Below are 20,217 nucleotides of genomic sequence, written 5' to 3' on the forward strand. Positions count from 1 at the left end.
AGACATCATCCAACTAAGGATCATGAAAATGGACTGGGAGGAAGATGCATTGGCAGCGAAGCACTAGGGTAATGGTAGTTCTTAGATAGAGACAGAAAGCTGATAAGGTAAAGAAAAGCTGGGAGAAGATACTGCAATGCACTGATTTGTTCTAGCTATAGGGGCTGTAGAATTGCTCCGCATGATATTATCCACTCTGTGATAAACACAAAGAGTAGAAAATTTACTTTGCAGTGATCTCTATCCACATGCTGTCTCCCCACAAAATGTCACCACACAAAGTTTTAACATAAGCATTTACATTACAATATTTACATCTGTCCTCCATTGGTCAAAGGGAGTTCCAGGGTGAGTGAAAGTTACTGCAGCTTCACCATCTTCTAGCTGCTACACTTCAAATTGCAAATTGCCAACTTGATGAGAAATCTGAAATATTGGCATGTGTTATCTCTGTCACTGTCACTCACAGTAACAAAGAAAATGAGGAAGGTGCCACATTGGCATTTATCTACAGAAAGCATCAGTTGCGCTCAAATATTAAAAATTCCAATAAATAGGGTTTCAATACAAAATAATGTTCCCTTAAGATCATAATATAAACAACTTACAAGAGAGGTAGAAAGCAAGCAAAATATCTAAGCTTAAGTTCTGAGGTGAGGTGAGGGAACCACAACATTGGACAAGGAAGTTCAGGTACAGGGTACAGTGGAGTTGACCACTTTGCAGACAATGTTTAGAGCTTTGAACCTGATGCTGGCAGCTACAGGAAGCAAGTACACAGATTTGTAAAGTAGTGTAACATGCTGCTGCATTTTGGATAATCTGGAGGAGTTTGTGAGTGCATGCTGGTAACCTGCTGCGTTAGAAAGATAGTACAGAGAGTTATCCTTTTACATTTTTGTCTCCCATTAAACTGTATAACTTAAAGTAATTCTTGTGAAGCTAACCTTTGCCCTTCTGAGTGCATCTTTTATCATTGCCATTTTGAATGCCATCGCTGGTCCTAAGAAGTCTATTTCATTATCATGTTGTACTGAAGGTCCCGTTTGTAAGACGAGAACTTCTGTCTTGAAGAGGTTAAGCTGGAGATGCCTCTATCTCCTCCAAGAAGTGCGAAGCATGCAGAGATGTGAAGTGAGACAGTGGAGTCATCCAATGAAAAGCAAGGGGAATTCTGTGTGTCAGGATAGCAATAATAGCAAAGCCATGCGACTGGATAATGGAACCTAGGGATGTAGTATAGATAAAAAAGAGTAGAGAAACAAGAACTGAGCCCTGCCAATGGAGAGGCAGTGAGAGTTAGAAACCTGTTGCTGCCAAGATACCTTGAAGATACATCCAGACAAGTAGGACTTAAGCCAGGCCAGAGCTGTACCAGTGATGCCCAAATTAGAAAATGTAGAAAGGAGGATCTGGTGGGTAACTTTTGTTAAAGGCTGCAGATAGATCATGCAGCATTAAGACACTCGCTTGGATGTTTCATCCTTATATTATAAATCAATCATGGTCAATAAATGTTGCCGACTTTGACAAAAACATTTCTGAAAAATAGTGAAAACAGGTTTCTACAAAGTTATGTCATTAAATAAAAATATGTATTGTAAAACCAGTGTTTGCATTAATATTTATCCCCTTTAGGTCAATATTTAGTAAATGCACCTTTGGCTGCAATCACACCATGGAATCTGTGTGGATAGGTCTCAATTAGGCTTGCACATCTGGACATTAGAATTTTATGCCATTCCTTTTTGCAAAACTGCACTCCACTGCGGGACCCATTGGAGATTTTTTTGTATCCATCCCCTGACTTATGCTTTTCAATTACCTGTTCTCTGAGTTGCTGGGAGTGTTATTTTGTCTTTGTGGTGTAATGTTAGCCAGATATACTGATTAACCAGTCACTGAACCCGTCATGGCATTAACCCTCATCTGGTTCACGTGTGTCTCGTTTATCTCCACCTCACGACTACATACTGTAAGCCACTACACTCCGCTGCCTCCCTGTCAGTCTGTTGTTTTACCTGAAGAGACTGCTCCTGTCTCCACCTGAATTGGCTCAACCTGTTCTTACCTAAGAACTTTCTGAATTATATTTTGAATACTGTATGTATGTCAGTTCTCCTGCTGTTCTATGCAGTCAACTTTAGTTTCAGCCGTTTGTCTTCTGTTTGAATTCACCTGTCTACTAGTTTAGTCACCTAAGTTACCACTCATTGTCTCTGTGTATGGCGCCTGCCTGCATCTGTCATTAAACAGACGATCACTACTCCAGCCTGCCTAAGTTGTGCTTTTGGGTCCTAGTCTTGTGTGTGTTTGTGACAGAACCTTCCAGACAAAAGTGTTATACTGCAATCACTTGAGACACATTCAATGCACTCAGGTGATCCCCATTTCACTAATAGTGGGACTACTAGCACCAAATATCTGGACCTCAGTGGTATTAAGTCAGTCATTTTAAAGGGGGTGAATAATAATGCAAACACCTTACAGGTGAAATCAATGATTTCACTTCACCTGTAGAATAAGCTTTATCAGAGGTTACTGGTATTACAGAGGAGTGATTTGAAAGTGAATAAAAGCTTCCTGGTGTCAGTGGAGTGCTGACTTTGTCCTGGTAATGTCCTTTGTTTATGCCTTATTGATGCTGTGAGAAAATGACACAAGCAGGCATATTCCACTAGAACAAATGGAGTCTTGGACTTTTCAACAACATTTCAACTGTATTATAGGTATACTGCAATATCAAAAGTAAATATACTATTTATTATGCAGAATTAATGCTTTCAGGTCGTTGTACTTTATACATTTTATGACAGGAGTAATATGAATTTTTCACAGAAAACAGTTGCCCACAACTCCAGAAAATAATGAAAGATAATAAAGAGTTGATAGATGCTAAAATGCACACTAAGGCTAGTAGGAACTTCAGTCGGGGAATAATGTTCTGTGCTTTTGCCACTAAAAGTGACACTACTTACCTTGGGTGTTCAAATGCAATAGAAATGGGGAATGAGTTTGCGTCCATGTTAGAAAATGATTACAGAGAGTTATCCATTACCCTTACAATTTTTTCTCTCATGAAACTATATGATTTAAAGTGATTCTCGTGAAACTTGCCATTGCCCTTGTGAGAGGGCACCAGGACTTGCTGTTGTTGTGGATCAGACCTGCACAACATTCACAAGGAACAGTTCCTTACAGAACTGCTTCAGCTCAGCCCGCATTTGTTTTTGTCACCACAGTAAATCCATAGTAAAAACACAAAAAAGAACTCGTAACTGACAAAGTGTTCTTCCATTATGAGAAAAAATAAAGCTTTAGATGGGGCAAAGTCAGGCATACAACAGACAAATATGGTTGGTGATCTTTGTACATGTAGACAAATAATGAAGAAAAACATTGCCAACCTGTGCAAGTGCTGGATTTCAGCACAAAAACTGAGACCAGCAAATGACCAGGAGTTGGATAAAACTGGTTCTAAATGGTTTTATCATTCACACCTAAGCTGAAAAAATTGATAGAGCTCAAAGGACATCAGTCTCTTTCAGCCATTCACCACTTGTTTTATGACAAGTCTTTTGTCAAAAGATATTACAGATATTAGGCCGGAAAAGTATCATGACCAAACACATTATGCTAGTCCTTTAAGTTCCCTTAACTTTTTGTTACACATGTCTACTATGTGATTATGTGAAACTTCTGAGGCTGTTACCTGATTGAAGTTATCCAAGGCCTTGTGTAGGTTTGCATGCATGCCAGTAGGAGGTTCATTGGTGATCTTGATGGAGTTCTCCAGGATGCCCTGTGGGATGATGTGGCCCTCAGGGGTGGATGAGGGCTCAGCACTGACAAACACCCTGAAGTTTTCGTGGCTTCCCTCTGCATGCAGCTCCAGAAGTTTCTCTAAAGTACCCAGCCAGCGAGCAACCAAGTGGATATTCTGCAGGGAGAAACGAGGCCAACAGGAATAGTGTTAAAGAAAAAAACTGAATGTTATTGGTAGGGGGCAGGCTAGTTGTTAAGCAAAATTAATTCTTCTCTGTGATGGTAAAGAACCTAATCTACACCCAGATAATGTTTTCGGTTGGTTATCTGTGAAAGTCTGGGCTTTAATGGATAACACATAATAGCTTAATAAGAGACTTGATGTTGGAATTGCCTGTATCATTTATTTTTGTAATGACATCTAGCAAAAAGGAGCAATTAAAATGTTGCACATTCTCCGCTCTTCACTGTGACTTTGATGTGGCACCAAATTAAATGGTACATAGCACTTGAAACCCATTTCCAGGTTGCTGACATTAGGCGACCGTTCTCCAGCGTAACTTCAGCCTGACTTTTTTGCATATTCATCTCTCAGTGTAGTGTGGGCCGCGGAGCTGACTTGTACTATTACACAAGCATGGATGAGCTCAATTTTCCATCTCAACTGTCCTGACACTTACAGGATATCCTGTGAATGATAAGGAGTCAGTCAAGCCCCCCCTCACGTCTCACCATGCAGCACTGCCCATTCCCTAAATCTAATTACAGCACTAATAACTTTAGTCATTAATTCATAAGCTTCTTTACTTTCTCATTTCCCTTTGCTCTCCATATTTAATCTTCCTTATGATGGCTGAAGTTAGCCCTCTTTCCGAGCGAAGGGACACAACAAGGAGTCACACGTTAGTTTTTGGGGAGAGTCATTGAAAAAGAAAAAAAAGAGAGATAAGTTTTGCATTCTGTGAGCGAGTGAGTCCAGGAGGAGCTAGAAACTGAGAAGGGGATAAGTTAGTTTGCCTCTTGATGCCTTAGAGAATAATGAATGGTATACAAATTAAAAGTCTTAATTCAAGTGCTTTTCATCAAGCAACAGCACAACCCTTCCTCTTGGCATGTAAATAGTTTGGCAATAAAGGGAGCCAACAGAATAAGTGAGAGACTGCCTCAGAACTTGTCACTGTAATGAAACCATTCATCCTCTGGCTGCTCGGGGAGAAGAGGGGGAGGAACAGAGAGAGAGAGAAAGAGAGGGAAAGAGACAGGCCAGCAGGACGACAGACAAACAAACAAGACAGAGGAGCAGTCACTGTTTTATGGCTTTTTAATTAACTTTCAGGTGCAACATTTTTTGTTCTCTCAATGTCTTCTTGATAAGGGCCTTCCAGCCTCTGTGATGACTGCACTGATACTACATCAAAGAGTCACCTATTTACATAATAATACAAAAGTTGAATCTAAAACCCATTAGAAGACACCACTGGCAAGGTCTTTGATGCATTGCTATCAAACACAACCTGAGGGAAAGCACAATGGCACATCCAACTGCCTGTCACGCATACTCGCCAAGACTCAAACTCACCAAATATAAACACATGCAGGTGCACACACACAGTCTTTCTCTTTCACACACACAAAAACACATTCATCAAGGAGCAGTGGCGAGGACAGCTGCACAGCTGGGCTCCAGTACTGAGGAGGCGGCCCCGCAGTGGAGAAGCAGTCAGACTCCAGACTGACGTAGAAAAACAGCAAATAGGGCTGAGGGACAAATAGGACTGCCGACACACTGCAGGGACTGACAGCTTGACAGACTGAGTCTAAATTTAAAAATGGTGAGGAGAATTTCACAAACAGGCAGTTAATGTATTGTACGTCTTAGAGCTCTGTCTTAATAGTCCAACAGCTTAATTAAATTTTACAGTACACTATGCCTTCCTGTCCATTTTGCAGCACAGACCATGTTAGATGACAACACATGGAGCACTTCCAAAACATGAAGGGGAATTAGTTGATATAAAATTAAAGAACGCTTAAAACGCTTAAAAAAGCTTATGTACAAGAATACATAAAATTACAACTTGACTACATTTTGCTAATCATCTGGTAACTGCAGGGGGAAAAAACAGATGATACAATTTCAAAATAGTTCTATTTTAAAAATTAGCTACACATCTGATTTACAGCTTGCACTGTATTATTAAGAGCCAGTAAAATGACAAACATTGTTAGAGCTAACGCATAAAATAGGCTCAGTCGAATCAGTGGTTGCACTTGTTTTACCTGAACGGTTGTAGCAGTACCATTCATTCACCAGTTCCATGTTTATGTGTTTGTGTAGTAAGAGGGGGTCAGTTCTTCCAGCAGAATCCTTGTTTCTGCTCTCATTCTTTGAGAACTCCCATCTAACATTATAACCATAAGTAATGACATTACTCAGCTCCTCCAAGAATTTGTAATGGCAACTGTTGAGACAATTAAACAGTGAATTCTTAGTTTTTGTTGCCTGTAGTTTTGTCCTTTCACTACAACTTTTATGTAAATTCGACCTACACTAGTGTTGTGAGCACCTCACATCAGAGCTGCCAATGTTAGGCTGCTAACATGACGCTGTGCTACTTCCTAAATATAAAATTCACATATAAAAGTCCTTTTATGACAAACAGAGAGGAAATAACAGATTTTGTACTCTATATATTTTGAGGGCATCAGGGAGATGTTATTCTTATGCAGGAGACACCTGGAACTCCTGGAAGAGGTGGGACATCTGCAAAAACTATTGCTAAAGACCAGGCAATTCCCTGATGTTCTGCATGAAAGCAGAGGTAACCTGCTGTGCATCATATCCATTGTTGTGGTGGAACAAAAAAGTAATTGATTGACAAAGAACTGGCAAATAGCAAAAACCGAGAGACGGGTGACCTTGAAAGAGTTGGCATCCAGGTGAGTTAGCTTCAATAAGGCTGGTTAGTGGCATAAGTCGCAGTGTGATAAAGGTGGAATTCGTGCCTGTTTGAGCAAACTGTGTGATTTTGCTATGTATGATAGAGGATAAGAAATAAAAAGTCTAATATAATTTTTTTTTTAAATGCAAGTATTTTTGCAGTTTTCATATTCTGCAACTTTTTTGCAAAAATGCCAATGCCACAACATCAAAACACCCATCACAGATTTTTAGAAAAGCTGCATCAAAATCAGGCATTTTAGGCCACATCAATCCCAAAAAATGCAAATGTGAAATCCTGGAGGGACTGGTAACTTTCTCTCAGAGAGTATAAAATGCTGATTAATAATCCACTGGAGATTATTGTATTAAAAGTGGACATAATGATATTCTCAATGCAGCTGTTGTTGCTGAATTTATTCTTTCCATCTTTGCAGGTCAGACAGGTTCATCACTACATCAATAGTTAAAATGAAACTTGTCTAAGAATTCAAAAAAAGAGGAACGCATGAATCATTTAAGTTTCCAAAGACTACCAAAGCTGTGTGACTCCTCCTTAAAAAGTGAAGAGCAGAGAGAGCACTGATGTAGAGCATTTTCGTCAAACTTACTCTGGCACTTCTTTTCGTCAAATGGGGAGGCTTTAGTAGTAATGTGCGGTGGGTTTAGGCCACTTGATTTCCACCCCCTGGCCAATGTAGGATATTCAGCACCAATCTACCCAATTGATTGCCTCTGCATTTCCCCCCCAACCTCCATCCCAATGGACTGCTTTCAAAGCTTCTGCATCTCTTTCTCCCAGGCTCGTTTGAACAGAAGCAGCTGTTCTGTAGTATAATTACCCATTGGTGAAAAGGAACCTGCCATTGGCCTGGCCCTCGTTGATGGAGCCAGGTCTGGCAGATAAAGACTAATGGCGGACTGTGAGACGAGAGGGGAGGTGGATACGTAGAAGGATAGCTGAGGTGAGAAGGTGAGGGGGGTAGGGATGGGTTGGTAGCAGGTTAGCATGAAAGGTGGGGAGGAGGTGTTAGAAAGTGATAAGACTAACGTACAAGCTACATGGCAGAAAAAGAGAGTGGGAACAGGAGTAGAGGAGAGAAGATGGAGTGATATATCAGGAGAAGACAGTGTTGTAAAAACAGGAGAGAGATGAGAATATGATACCTTCCCTCCCCTCAGTTCTCCCCTTCCTGCCCTGCCAGTGCCATGGGGGTGGCTCTGAGCGGGTAGAGAAACGGACAGCTGATGATAAAGCGAGTGGGAGGTTTGTTGCCAGGGGGACAAGGTCTTTTTTAAGCCTATCGATCAGGATTCTTATGCAAAGGTAATTAAACAACTGCTTGTCTATGCTATCCTGGGTATGGAGAAGAAATGATGGCAATCCAGTCTTTTTTTTCCTTTTCTATTTCTACCAGATCTGTGAATTAAAAGAAAGGCAGGGTCCACAGTGCCTAGTCTGTGGTTCACATCTGTCGATATTCCCCATTAGAATTCCACCAAGCTTTGCACTAAAAATGCAAACACCAGCCTTGCCCTCTAAATAAGAAGAGAACAGACACGATAGATATTGTATAGTACAATGCCACTGCCTTTCCAGTTAGTAAAATTTCTACAGAAAATTAAATAGACTTTTTCATGGTAATAGACCTGGGAAGAAAGTAATCATCCAATTGAGCAAAAACAATGTGATAATATACATAATCCGCAACATGCACAGATAAAAGAAATGCCACCTAAAATCACTCATGACTACAAAATGCTTGACATAAATAAAGTCTATATTAATTTTTCATAGTGTTTTCCGATATGAGTGTTGTGAGTATGATATTTAACATATGGCACCTTTTGTGTGAGCTTAGTAGCTGTGCTTTATCACAGACACATATTTCACAAAATCCTGAGGAATTATCTCTTATACAGTTTGTGTTACTCCAGAATAAAATGGATCTACCCAAATGTCCTCATTAAAACAAATTTGAAGGTCTGATTGCAGGTGGTAAATTCAAAATACAAAGCACTTTTTGTCATGCAGTGTACAATGAGATGTTATCTGTATCTGTACAGTACATACGGTGAGTATGGTTATACTGTACCTGTAATATGACCCAGTGGCCGTTCTTGGCTGCCAATTCAAGGGCTTGTTCAGCTATAATCTCCTGCCCTTGACCCAGAGACACATTGTGGAAATTCTTGTTGTCAAATGTGTAGCCCAGTTTCTTTCCTGAAAGAAAATAGATCAGTAACATTTTAAACAGAAATACATGTGTGTGTGTCTTGACACAGAGGAACTTGTATGCATCAGTCAATAGTCTGATATTTTAGATGCATTAATTTTATCCAACTGAGAATTAAATGAGTTTGGCGTACAATACAGAGGTAGTTCAGAGATATTTTTAGCCTAGCTTAACACAATGACTAGAAGCAACAGTGGAACTTGCTTTGATCAAACATTTTTATGAAGAAAACAAATAAATATACAGTACTGTGCAAAGGTCTTAGGCACAATTTGCTTTGTTCTTTTATGAACGATGGTATTTATTTCTCTCTTCTTCTTTTTTACATTAGAAACACAAAAATTGCTTTCTTGGCTTTTGCCTTTCCACAAAAACTTTTTTGGTCAAGCTTCTTTAGGCTGCAGAAGGACCAACTTGGCATCCACATGAAGCTGCCAGATGCTGAAGAACCAGGTCCTTGCTGGACTTCTGGTCTCTCGCTCTCACTCTGGTCGCTCTGGGAAACTTCTCAGTTTCCCAGAGTTTCAGATCCTCCTACTTCTGTTTTTTTGTCCTTGACCTTTCCAGATTCTTCTTCAGAGGTTACACTTATTATTTGAGTTGGCCACTCAATTATAAACCACATGCATTTTGTGATGTTGCATGGCTTCAGTGAATAAACTAGTTACTAAATTACAGTTTATTGTTGTTTAACAGTTTTTGCACGTGTTAAACAACCACATACAAAGTTGTTTTACAACTGTTTGGCCAGTGTATCTACAAACTGTTTATACAGACTGAGTTTTGTTTGAACTTAAACCAGCAACGGATTGACCTTACTCCTGAAGTGAAAACAGAAACAGCACCACAACACATTACAGTTATTTACCTTTTTATGTACTGATATGCATTTGAACACTCCTGTGACTGACTAGCTTGGAAACACAGCTTAATACTTTAAATGTATTGGGATGACAGGAAAAACAATCGTCTCATCCTAACGTTCAGTAAGACATTAAATAAAGCTAATTCCCCCAAAGCCACAGTATGCGTTTAACTTCACAGTGAGCAAGCAGTCAGTGAGTGACTCAGCTGTACTTGCCCACCTGCCACTGAGGCTTCACTCAAACAATACAATTACTTCTGTCTGTTTCATTAAAAGTCCAACCTGAAACCAGGCAGATAGAGAGGGTTTGTCTCAGAGATATTAGTCCCCTGCAGAGCATACAAAATCACATCAGCTATCTAATGAAAATCTAATTGAAGCCTAATACCAATGAGAAACTAAATAGTTACAGCTATAATGGAAAAACACCTTTTTCAAACTGCTTCTACTCATCATTGCCACACTCTCTCTGCAGCTCAGTGATTGGTTACTTTTAGCTTTAATGCAGTTAGCTATGGTTAGAGAGAGGGTGTTGATAATCAGTAATCACACCCCTTACAGGCAGTTTAGGTAAATGTGCTCTCTCTTTTCATATTATATATATACATATTATGAGAAGAGGTTGAATTTCACACAAGGTCAAAGATCTGTCTATGTCAGCCCCATTGACAATTTGTGCACCTTCTGCTGCTTGGAACCCTTAAGCCTTAAAGATGAGAGAAAAATGCCACAGTGTATTCGGCATAATAATGAATTAGCAGAAACACAAATTAAAACAAGTCAAGAATTCCTTTAAAAAAATTCTTTAGTTAAAGTAGAAACACTGCAGAAACCTTTGTTCCATTGAACTGATACAATCCCTGCAATCTGAATATTTCATAGAGTTCAATTCAAATACCCACAGATTTCTTATGGCAGTAGATTCAAAGTGTCAGGCTGTGATGGTGGCCCGTTCCAGGTCAGCAGAAAAGCTCCAAGTTCTGGCATATTTTTGGTCAAAAATCCAACCAGCGTGTTCTTCTGCCATCCGCATTATTCATACGGTAATGTAAAGTAACTCTAAAACCAATGACATTTACTTTCAGCTGCCCCTAATACACCAGTGGTGTTGTCTCATATATTTGTGACCTTTAGTATAATCCTTTCAATCTACCTTGAGTCTGTGGTGCATTGGCTGTGATGACTGATATCACAGCAGAGACACACAGCAGATGTCGTGGTATGACTACTACTCTGAATGATAATCCTATGCAGTAAGGCTTCAAATAGGATATTATGCATACAGGTATGCCTGCAGTTGACTTCAATAGAATGTTCCGTGAAAATCCAGAGTTTTCCCATGACATAAGGAAATGACAGATACACTGGCAATGCATATTTTCTGATAAAACTTCAGAACACACTCTAAAGCAAAGAACATTACCGTGTTTCTCCACATCCTTCAAAGGGTCAACACCAGGAGAGAGGATGAAGAACATGGGAGTAGCTGGACCAGATTCTTCAAAGGAAACTGCGAAGTCCAGTGATCTGCCAATCACATACTTGCTCCCCAGTTTCTCCTCTACAAAGTCTCTGTGGGCAGAAGGAGGTAGTTTTCTTCAACACTTTTTTTATTATCTTTGACTGACAAGCAGAATAACTTGAAGAAATGGATTCTTCTGTAGTATAGTGAATTACACAGACTGCTGCTTATAGAAAAATATTAACTTGAGTCACGGCTCTGTTGTGGCTCTTTTCAACCTCTAAATCCTTTAGCTTTTCACACATCATGGCTTGCTCACTGTTGTTCTGACCTAATCCTTTAGTCTTCAATAAATAGATATATTACACTGCACATTTGCCAGATTATTTGAAGATACAAGGCTCACATAAATTCTACTTGATGGCTTATTAAAAATTATAGTATTTTTATACTAACCTTCTAAAGCTTCAATGATTTTGCCAGGACACACAATAGTCACTGACACAGCATTGACAAAATGTTTCAGTTATGTATGACTCATTCTACAGATATATCAGTACATTGCATTCATTAAATCAATATAATGTGAATGAAGTAAATCACACTTTCAGGAGTGTTTGTCACTAAGATCTAATTTCTGCTTGAAGCCATGTGATCTATTTATGTTCTGTAGTACTGTGTCACTAAGTGATGCAATGCCTTAAGGGGACTTATATGATGTGAAGACGAGGGTCATGTGACAGACACTTACAAACTTGGGCTGCTGCAGACCTCCAAGCCAACTGTGCTTACTAAATGTAATATACTCTACAAACCTAATTAGAGGTTTATATTTTCATTATTGAAAAAATTGATTTGTTTCAATATGTTGATTCATTGGTCTGTTTCTGAAAGATCACAATAAAGAGGGGTGTGTACAGCCTTTTAAAAATAGCAAACTTGCTACCATACAGCTGACAATTAACACACGGATAATGCCTTAGTCCAGACACAGAAGTCTGATACTCACGTTTTGAAGATCTGTTTTGATCTCCACTAACTGCTGAGAAAAATATCTCTTGGCTCTCCACTATGTTAACCAGCTAACTTTGTCTGCTGTTTAGTGTTGAACGGGTGCTGTGGAGTACAGGGCTAATGAGAGCCATAAAAGTGAACCAAACCAGTAAAGTTGTGGGATGTAAAACCAAAAGTTGAAAGCTTCTAAAAACACTACACACAGCTGAGAGTGCTCAGCTCAGAGTGCTAATAAAACTTTTAGATTTATCACTATATCACTATTATACATTAGACAAATTTGCTTCATCACTTGCTAATATGAAACTATGAGCCAATGCTGTCAAAATATGAAGTAAAATACATATGTAACTTTAGCCACTGCTTTATTTTATTTAATCACTTTTTTTGTCCTCCTAGAAAGACTATTTTTACAGTCTCATTTAATAACAAGACTCATCGATTGTACCTGCAAAGTTGTGCAATTGCAGCTACTTCTGAGCAACAACTCAACTTTCAACTCTGACTATAGCCAAAGGTTAGACTGTTAACCTTTACTCTTTTCACCAAACAGCACAGGTCAGTCAGATCACAGAGCAAAGGCCAAGCTATGATTCCACCTCTTACCTGACAGCATATGTCATGCGGTCAGGCCTCAGGGCCCTCATCATGCACAGTCTCTGAAGTGAGCTTTTGTTCTTCCACTCCTGGGGGAATTTCTCTTTTTCTGGACACTCGGACTCCACAAACTTCTTCCAGCGTTTGGCTGAACCTTCTATGTCTCTGTCCAGGTTCCTAAACTCATCCATGGAGCACAGGGACTGGTGATTGAGGAAAGAAAAGTGATTTGTATAGGAAAAACTACTTTATGTTTTTAGTGTTGTTGCTCTGGGATTACAGATGTGCATTCAAGTTTTTGATCACTATCACAATACACAGCAAAAAACGACTAACTTTGCAAAAGTTAGAAAAAAAAAATGAGACAGGAGTGCTTATCTTTCCACATGCCTTTATAAATAATATTTATTCAAAAGAAAATGCTGAGTAAACACTATCTTTTTCATAACAGGACAGAATATGCATTCGTTGCAAAACCAGTGGGGGTTTCATCGTGATGCCCCAGCTGACAGACACCTTATCTCATCAGCAGAGAAAAGCAGTGTCATGCAGTGTAGCCGTGAGCAGGTATGCTCCCTGACAAGTACACAAACACACACACACAGAGTGTGTATGCTGGCTCCTGTTCATATTAACTATGCAGAAGGTCCGGAAACCTCCCCATAGGAGACACATGGAGTACAAGGTGTCATAAAAAATTATATTCATGTGAATCCATGACTTCTGTTCTACAACCTCTCCACACTTGGCATGAGGTGGTAAGGTAGAGTGTACAAAGAGTCTTACACAGTCCTTCACTTCAGCTCAGTTTATTTAATTACCACAGGCGGTTGGCAACCTCTCAGCCCCAGTGAGGGGAGAATACACAGCATCTCATGGGATTCCTGCTTTGCTAATATAATCAGGAGGGCCAAGCAATCAGTGGATCGTATCCTCCTTTAAGGCTTTCCAACTGATTATGTTTCCAACTGCGATAAGAAAATCAAGTGACAGAATCTGATTAGTAGGGCCTTAAACATCCACAGTAGGTTGAGCACAGTTGGAAAAGACCCTCTCTGAACGTTAAGAAGGGTTTAGGTTAAGTTAATAATCTCAGCAATACACACTGAAAAATTCATGAGCACAAGAGGTTAAAAAAACAGGATGCCATTAGGGTTTAGTTTGCTGCTAAACTGATGTGACAAGAAAGGGAACCTCTGCTGCTTGACGTCCACAGGTCTGCAACACCTGACATCTATTCTTTAGAAGGATTCATGATTCATGTTGGAAAGAAATTAATAAACAAAGATGACGATAACAGAGAGGAGAGATACAGACGACAGAGAGGGGAGAGATACAGATGACAGAGAGGGAGAGATACAGATGACAGAGAGGGAGAGATACAGACGACAGAGAGGGAGAGATACAGACGACAGAGAGGAAAGCGGGAGAGATACAGACAACAGCGAAAGTTGAGAAAGGGACGGGTGAGACTGGAAAAGGAAGAGATAAATATAAAAATGTCTAAAAAGAGAAAAGTGGACAGTGAAAATAGAGTTTTTAATCCAGAATGGACAGACTAGACTGCTTTCTGTTCATATTACCACTGGGAGCACTAAACCATTGTGTCTGATATGTTCAGAAACTGTGGCTCTTATTAAAAGTGCCAATGTCAAACGGCATAATGAGACAAAACACAAAGGTTTTGAACACACATAATCACTCAAATCTGAAGTGCGATCACAGAAAGTTGCTAGTCTCAGAGCCCAGTATGACCAATCCACCAGGATCTTGAGCCCCATGCTTAGCTAAGTGCTAAGATAACTTAATGGCAACTGTAATTTTCAGATGCATCTATTATATATAACAGGAAAACGTGGATCAAGTGAAATCAAGTGACTTTTTTGTATTTAGGATGAGATTCTAAAACATGAGCTGACTTACACATTTTTAATGTTTACAGTTTACAGAATATTTTGGATGATTGAGGCCACTTTTATACTGTAATTTAGTACAGATTTTGGCAATAATATTTAGTACTGATGTTAGTAATATTGACATTTTTTTAATTTACAGGCATACTTGCTTTTAAATCAGCAAATTCATATATAAAATATGTACAGCATTAATAATTTACATCTAAACTCTGACCTCATGATTTCCCAAAAGAAGCACCAAGCTCAGCACAGCAGGGAGTCGGGAGTGACAATATTATCTACCACTGGGATGCCAGAGTGCACTCTGACTTCTTCAACTACAGTAGCTCCAAGGCTTTGCTTAATTTTTCACAGCAAAGTTTCAGAACTTCAGAGAATTTAGAGCAATCAGTAGATTGTGCTTGCAGAGATGAAGTATGCAAAGTTTTCTCAAAGAGATTATCATGGACAAGAATTAATGCAACTGACTAATTTCAAGCCAACTTCACAGTACTGACTTTACACAGCATGTAGAGCCAGAGAAGCCAGAATGGAGAAAATTATATTAACTCTGCTGCAACATCCACTTTCACATAATTCTCATCAGCTACTTAGAACTCAACACAAGTAGGTACAAATATGTTTCTTGAATAAAATGCGCTAATTTATTTATTTATTTATGCAATTATTATTTTATTAAACAATTTATTGGTTATGAGTTATGTATATTGAAGTATATCTAATATTTTAACAGTTTCTTTGTTAATTAGATTCATTGTTTAGTTAAAATGGGGAAAATGTAACAATGCCCATAATGTCCATGTGCCTGAAGTGATGTCTTAAAGTAATAAATAAAACACACAACAAAAGCAACATTCCCCTTTGAGAAGCAGGAAAGTTACAGCTGACAATTTCTTTTCTGTTTCAGTCTTTGCTTTCTTGCCCCTTTGCATCTTACAACAAGAATTCTGCATCTCTCCACGTAGATTTGAGCACTGGTAAAAAATCACAGTAAAAGCTATGTTTGCCTCTCTCTGTACCTTGATCCCTCCCCAGGAGTGGTTGGATAGGAAATCCACTGGTGATGTTACACCTGGTTGGACTGGGTATCTCAGAAGGAAGTCCAGCTCTGCAGGATTTATTTCTTTATTCATCAGCAGGATCTGGGGACACAACAAACAGGATGGACGTTGAAATGTTGTATTTTCAGCATAAACAACATTTCCTTTCTACTTGATTAGATCCAAACAGGGCTGCTGGTCTCAGGAGCAAGTGATTCAATAGCAAGCTTGCTCTCAAAACAAACCATGCAGAAGATGAAGCCTTCCCTTCCTACCTGGAAGGCGAGCTGAGCAATGTATGTGAGCTTGTCACACTCAAACAGTCCTCTGGTGGTGTACTGGAAGACGGAGGAGGTGATGCTGTCAATTAGGTTAGACACCCGCTGCTTTAGGGCCTCGTCCGGATCGGCCTTCAGAACTGCTTTCTGGAAGACAACACTGAACGCCTGGGGACACACCAGAGCAGTTAAAACTATTAACACTGACTCAAGATATGACATCAAAATGTTATAAATAGAAAAGTAACAAATCTTTTCCATTTAGTCACTTTTGTCTAAATGTAAACCAACAAAGAAATGACATTAAATTCATTAGTAACTTGATTGCATTAATATATACACACTACTGTTCAGACGTTTGTTGGTTCAGAAATTTTATAACATCAGTTTGAAAAGAAATACAGTATGTTTTAGAGACTTAATGTCCCACAGTGAACTAATATTACGTAATATAACATTCTACTGTTTCCATACATTTGTAACACTCCTAATGATTCCCATTAATGTTCAAAAGTAATAAAGGATGTATCCTGCTTAGTATCATGTGCCATAGTGCAACAACGTGGCACATGATACTAAGCAGGATACATGTTCCTTCTATATCATAAACATACAACACACACTGTAGTTTATCTGTACTCAAACCCACACACTGCATATCATCCATCCTCCAGAAATAGTGACCAAATGTGTATTTGTTCTCAAGAAATCTGCTATTTCCCTCTGTTTGAGTAATGGATGCTGAAAACTAGTGTGACCAGGAACCAATAGGCTTAGAGCTGAGTGGTGTAAGCAGTGTTGAGAAAAGGATTAAGACTTTGATGATTTTGGTCTTTTCACTGGATGTAATGACAGTAAGTAAAAACTAATCAAGCCTATGTGGACACCTATGGTTTAAGGGGCAACTTTAAATATGATGTAGCTAGAAAAAGCAAAGCTCGATAACCCTTGAAATGCAACTTATAAGATTTGACCTTTATCAGCTGCTGATTACTACAGTACAAATTAACTTCATCAACGTACTACAAAGTGCAGGTAAAGTATGTACTCTAAAAATACTAATCACATATGCAAGTTTAGGTCTAAATGCATTTCTTTGAAAAGTGAAAGAGTGACTGCAGATTAAAATGAAATAGAATAGCTTTCGTTATGTTTCATTCCAGTGTCATTTTTGTTAACTACTCATTCAGTCATTCTTTGTTCTAACATGGTGTAAAAAACAAATATTATAATGTGTTTTATTTCATTTACAAGGTCAAAGGTATATAAACTGAATGTGTTTTCATTTGATTATGCTGGGAAATAACTTGGGCTAGGGCAGCTACCTGCAGAGTCGGGAATGATTGCAAACCATAGCTCAGACTGCCTCCTCTCAGTGCTCGCTGGCTGACAATATGAAAGACATTATGCTCTACATAACCACATTAGGGAGCCACAAACACAATAAAAGCAGGCCAAAGAACATAAAACATGGTGAGCAAATGGAAGAAGGAGGGGAGGTACAGAGCAGTGAGTGTAAAGAGGGGTCTCATGGGGAGCCTGTGAGGCGGGGAGGAAACATGGTGGGTCAATAGACAAGCTACCTTGAGAGAGAACTGGTACATAGGGTGGATTTTATTGAGGTCGTTCATTATGAAGTACAATAAGGAAGCCCGAGCTGCTGCTGGTCGGTAGTGCTCACGGGCCTCATTGATTTTGGCCTCCGTCACCTTGGCTTCTTTTACCTACAGACAGAGTAGTGCAAACAAATGGAATCACAATCACAGACACAAGCTTACAGCCACACAGATATGCATATACCCAGGGTTCATAAATCAGGTAATGATGAAATTGTGCACCATCCAGTAAACCCCCCTCCAGTGAAGAGCAGAGCTATTCCAATTTCACGGTTCCAGCAAAAATGTTCTAACATGACAATTATACGATTTTTTTTTTTTTTGAACCAGCAAAAGGCAACGCAATTATGCTTAAGAATGAACATCTGCAACGGCAGCGCTCATTTCCTTGCTGACAGAAGACACACTCATATCATCATTCAGTACTTTCTCTGAAGTGCTCTGAAGTATCAAAAACATCAGTAATTCTCTTCTTGCAGAGATAACACACTAAGCAGACATGATCTGATCTGTTGACCCAAAAAAACAAAAAAACAAAGCAGGTGAGTTAAAGAGAAAGGAATACAGAAATTCTTTATACCCCACAAATGACAAAGTGTGTGATGTACATATTGGTTCCAGTAAAATACTTACTGGTTATATATGCGATGGTACCAGGGAAGACAATAAAATGGTAATAAACTGAATTTAGTAGGAGTCTAGAGATAAAAAATGTCTATGGTAGACGTCAGGGAAAGACTAAGTGCAATGTTGCTTAGAGAGAGAGCTGCATGGTGGGTATGCTAACCATGTTGTTGCTAAGCTATGAAATCTTTCACATTTGACAGCAAAGTTTCAGTGCTGATCTACTGCATAAGTGAAGGAAAAGAAGAACAAACACAAAACCATGGAACCAGATGACTGCCAAACATTGGTTTGCATATGCTGTTTTATAGACAAGCCAATGCAATGCATACTACTAATACTGCAACTGATTTTGTTGTTGTATTTTTCAACTTAATCTGATTACGATGTATGTATTTTGTTTTCAGAAATGGTGAACAAGGAACTGCTTTTTTGTATAAGTCACATTCAAGTTAATCGATTTACAGAAAAATAATAAAACCTAATTAAAGTTTAAGAAAGTTAAAGTTTAAGGAGATGCTGAATTTTTTTGCCACTGGAATATTAAAATATTCTATTGACCCAGAGTTGGATGCTACAAAAAGCATCATCTTCTTCTCTCTATGTTTTCACATTATAGATTAAACCTAAAATACCATTTTCTAATTGAGGCCCTGCTGGTAATCCTTTAAATTTTGTGAACGCTGAAAAACTTACAATAGATTTATTTCTTTTTTAAAAGCTCAAATATTCTTGCTTAGTTTTCAAGATTTATCAATCCACCCACCTGGCAACCTGTGATATACTGCAGGTACACACTAATTTAAATATTACTAATGTATTTTTATATTACTGATTTACATTTATATGACTTGTTTATTTTTAAAGTTGATTCCCCCTTATCCCTTAATGTATTTTCAACTTCCCTTCATATATATTTGCCTCTAGGCAATTTTTATTTTTCTCTTTTACGTCATCAACTGTTACACTGAAGCATGTGAGTTTTAATCTAAAGCTACAAGAGCAAAGAAGTTAAAAGGTACTCTAAAGATTAAAAAGAGAACAGGACCTTCTCCTCAATCTCAGCGGCAGTGCGTTTGGTTGTCTCCAGGTTTTCCACCAGCTCTGTGTCTCCCAGGAAGTTTCCTGAAGCTGAGGACAGACGTGACAGCAGGTTATCCTCCAGCGTCTTTAGAGTGATCTTGAAACCATTCTGCTGCTTCGTCAGGTCTGACTAAGAAACACAGAAGTACATGAAGTTATTCTACATGTAAGAGCATTTCTCGGTAACCATGTGCTTGTTGTCTGGTTCTTTTCTGGCCTTATCATCATAATCTAAGGTAGTGAGAGGTGTTCAAGGTGTGGGTCAGTATGAAGACATGAAAACTGAAGGGCAGCCCAAAGGCAGAACTAATCAATATGCTCTGCATCAGCAATCAGGACCCAAGAAGGGAGCGCTCTGGGCTGGATTAACAAGCTTCCATCTGGTTGCTAACATCAAACCTCTGCAGAGTGACCTAACCCTTAGTCTGATAAGACTGTTGATTTGAGCAAGAAGGGAAAGAGCTTTGATGGTGAACTATACACACACACACACACACACACACACACACGCACACAGTAACATTCAACGTGAATCATGTTACAAGACTTGATGGATTCAATTGTAAACCTATACAAGCGTCATGCAGAATATGCACACATATGGATTAGTACACCCTGCCTTTTAATAATGCTTGAACCTTAACTTTCTTTTTCTGTCTTTGTTCTAGCTGAAAAAACAAAAGCATGTGAAGGTTTTTCAAAGTGTACTGTCTGAGAGGCACTGCGAGAACAAAGTCGGCAGGGCACGGTTGCTTCTCTTTATTGCTTCATCCTGCTTT

General features: G+C 39.0%; 1 protein-coding gene across 2 annotated transcripts in view; it reads right to left on the reverse strand.

Annotated features, from left to right (window-relative positions):
* The window catches only part of LOC113156499 (dynein heavy chain 9, axonemal), a 107,380-nt gene that overhangs the window by 12,860 nt on the left and 74,303 nt on the right, over positions 1-20,217 (reverse strand). For both annotated transcript variants that reach the window (XM_026351675.1, XM_026351676.1), the window contains 8 exons: positions 19,404-19,568; positions 17,699-17,839; positions 16,113-16,283; positions 15,817-15,939; positions 12,891-13,084; positions 11,232-11,380; positions 8,803-8,930; positions 3,713-3,940 (listed from right to left, as the gene is read on the reverse strand). In XM_026351675.1, coding sequence (XP_026207460.1) covers positions 3,713-3,940; positions 8,803-8,930; positions 11,232-11,380; positions 12,891-13,084; positions 15,817-15,939; positions 16,113-16,283; positions 17,699-17,839; positions 19,404-19,568 — 1,299 coding nt within the window. The remainder of the gene's footprint in view (positions 1-3,712; positions 3,941-8,802; positions 8,931-11,231; positions 11,381-12,890; positions 13,085-15,816; positions 15,940-16,112; positions 16,284-17,698; positions 17,840-19,403; positions 19,569-20,217) is intronic.

Source organism: Anabas testudineus, chromosome 19 (genome assembly GCF_900324465.2).
Source record: "Anabas testudineus chromosome 19, fAnaTes1.2, whole genome shotgun sequence".
NCBI classification, from domain to species: Eukaryota; Metazoa; Chordata; class Actinopteri; order Anabantiformes; family Anabantidae; genus Anabas; species Anabas testudineus.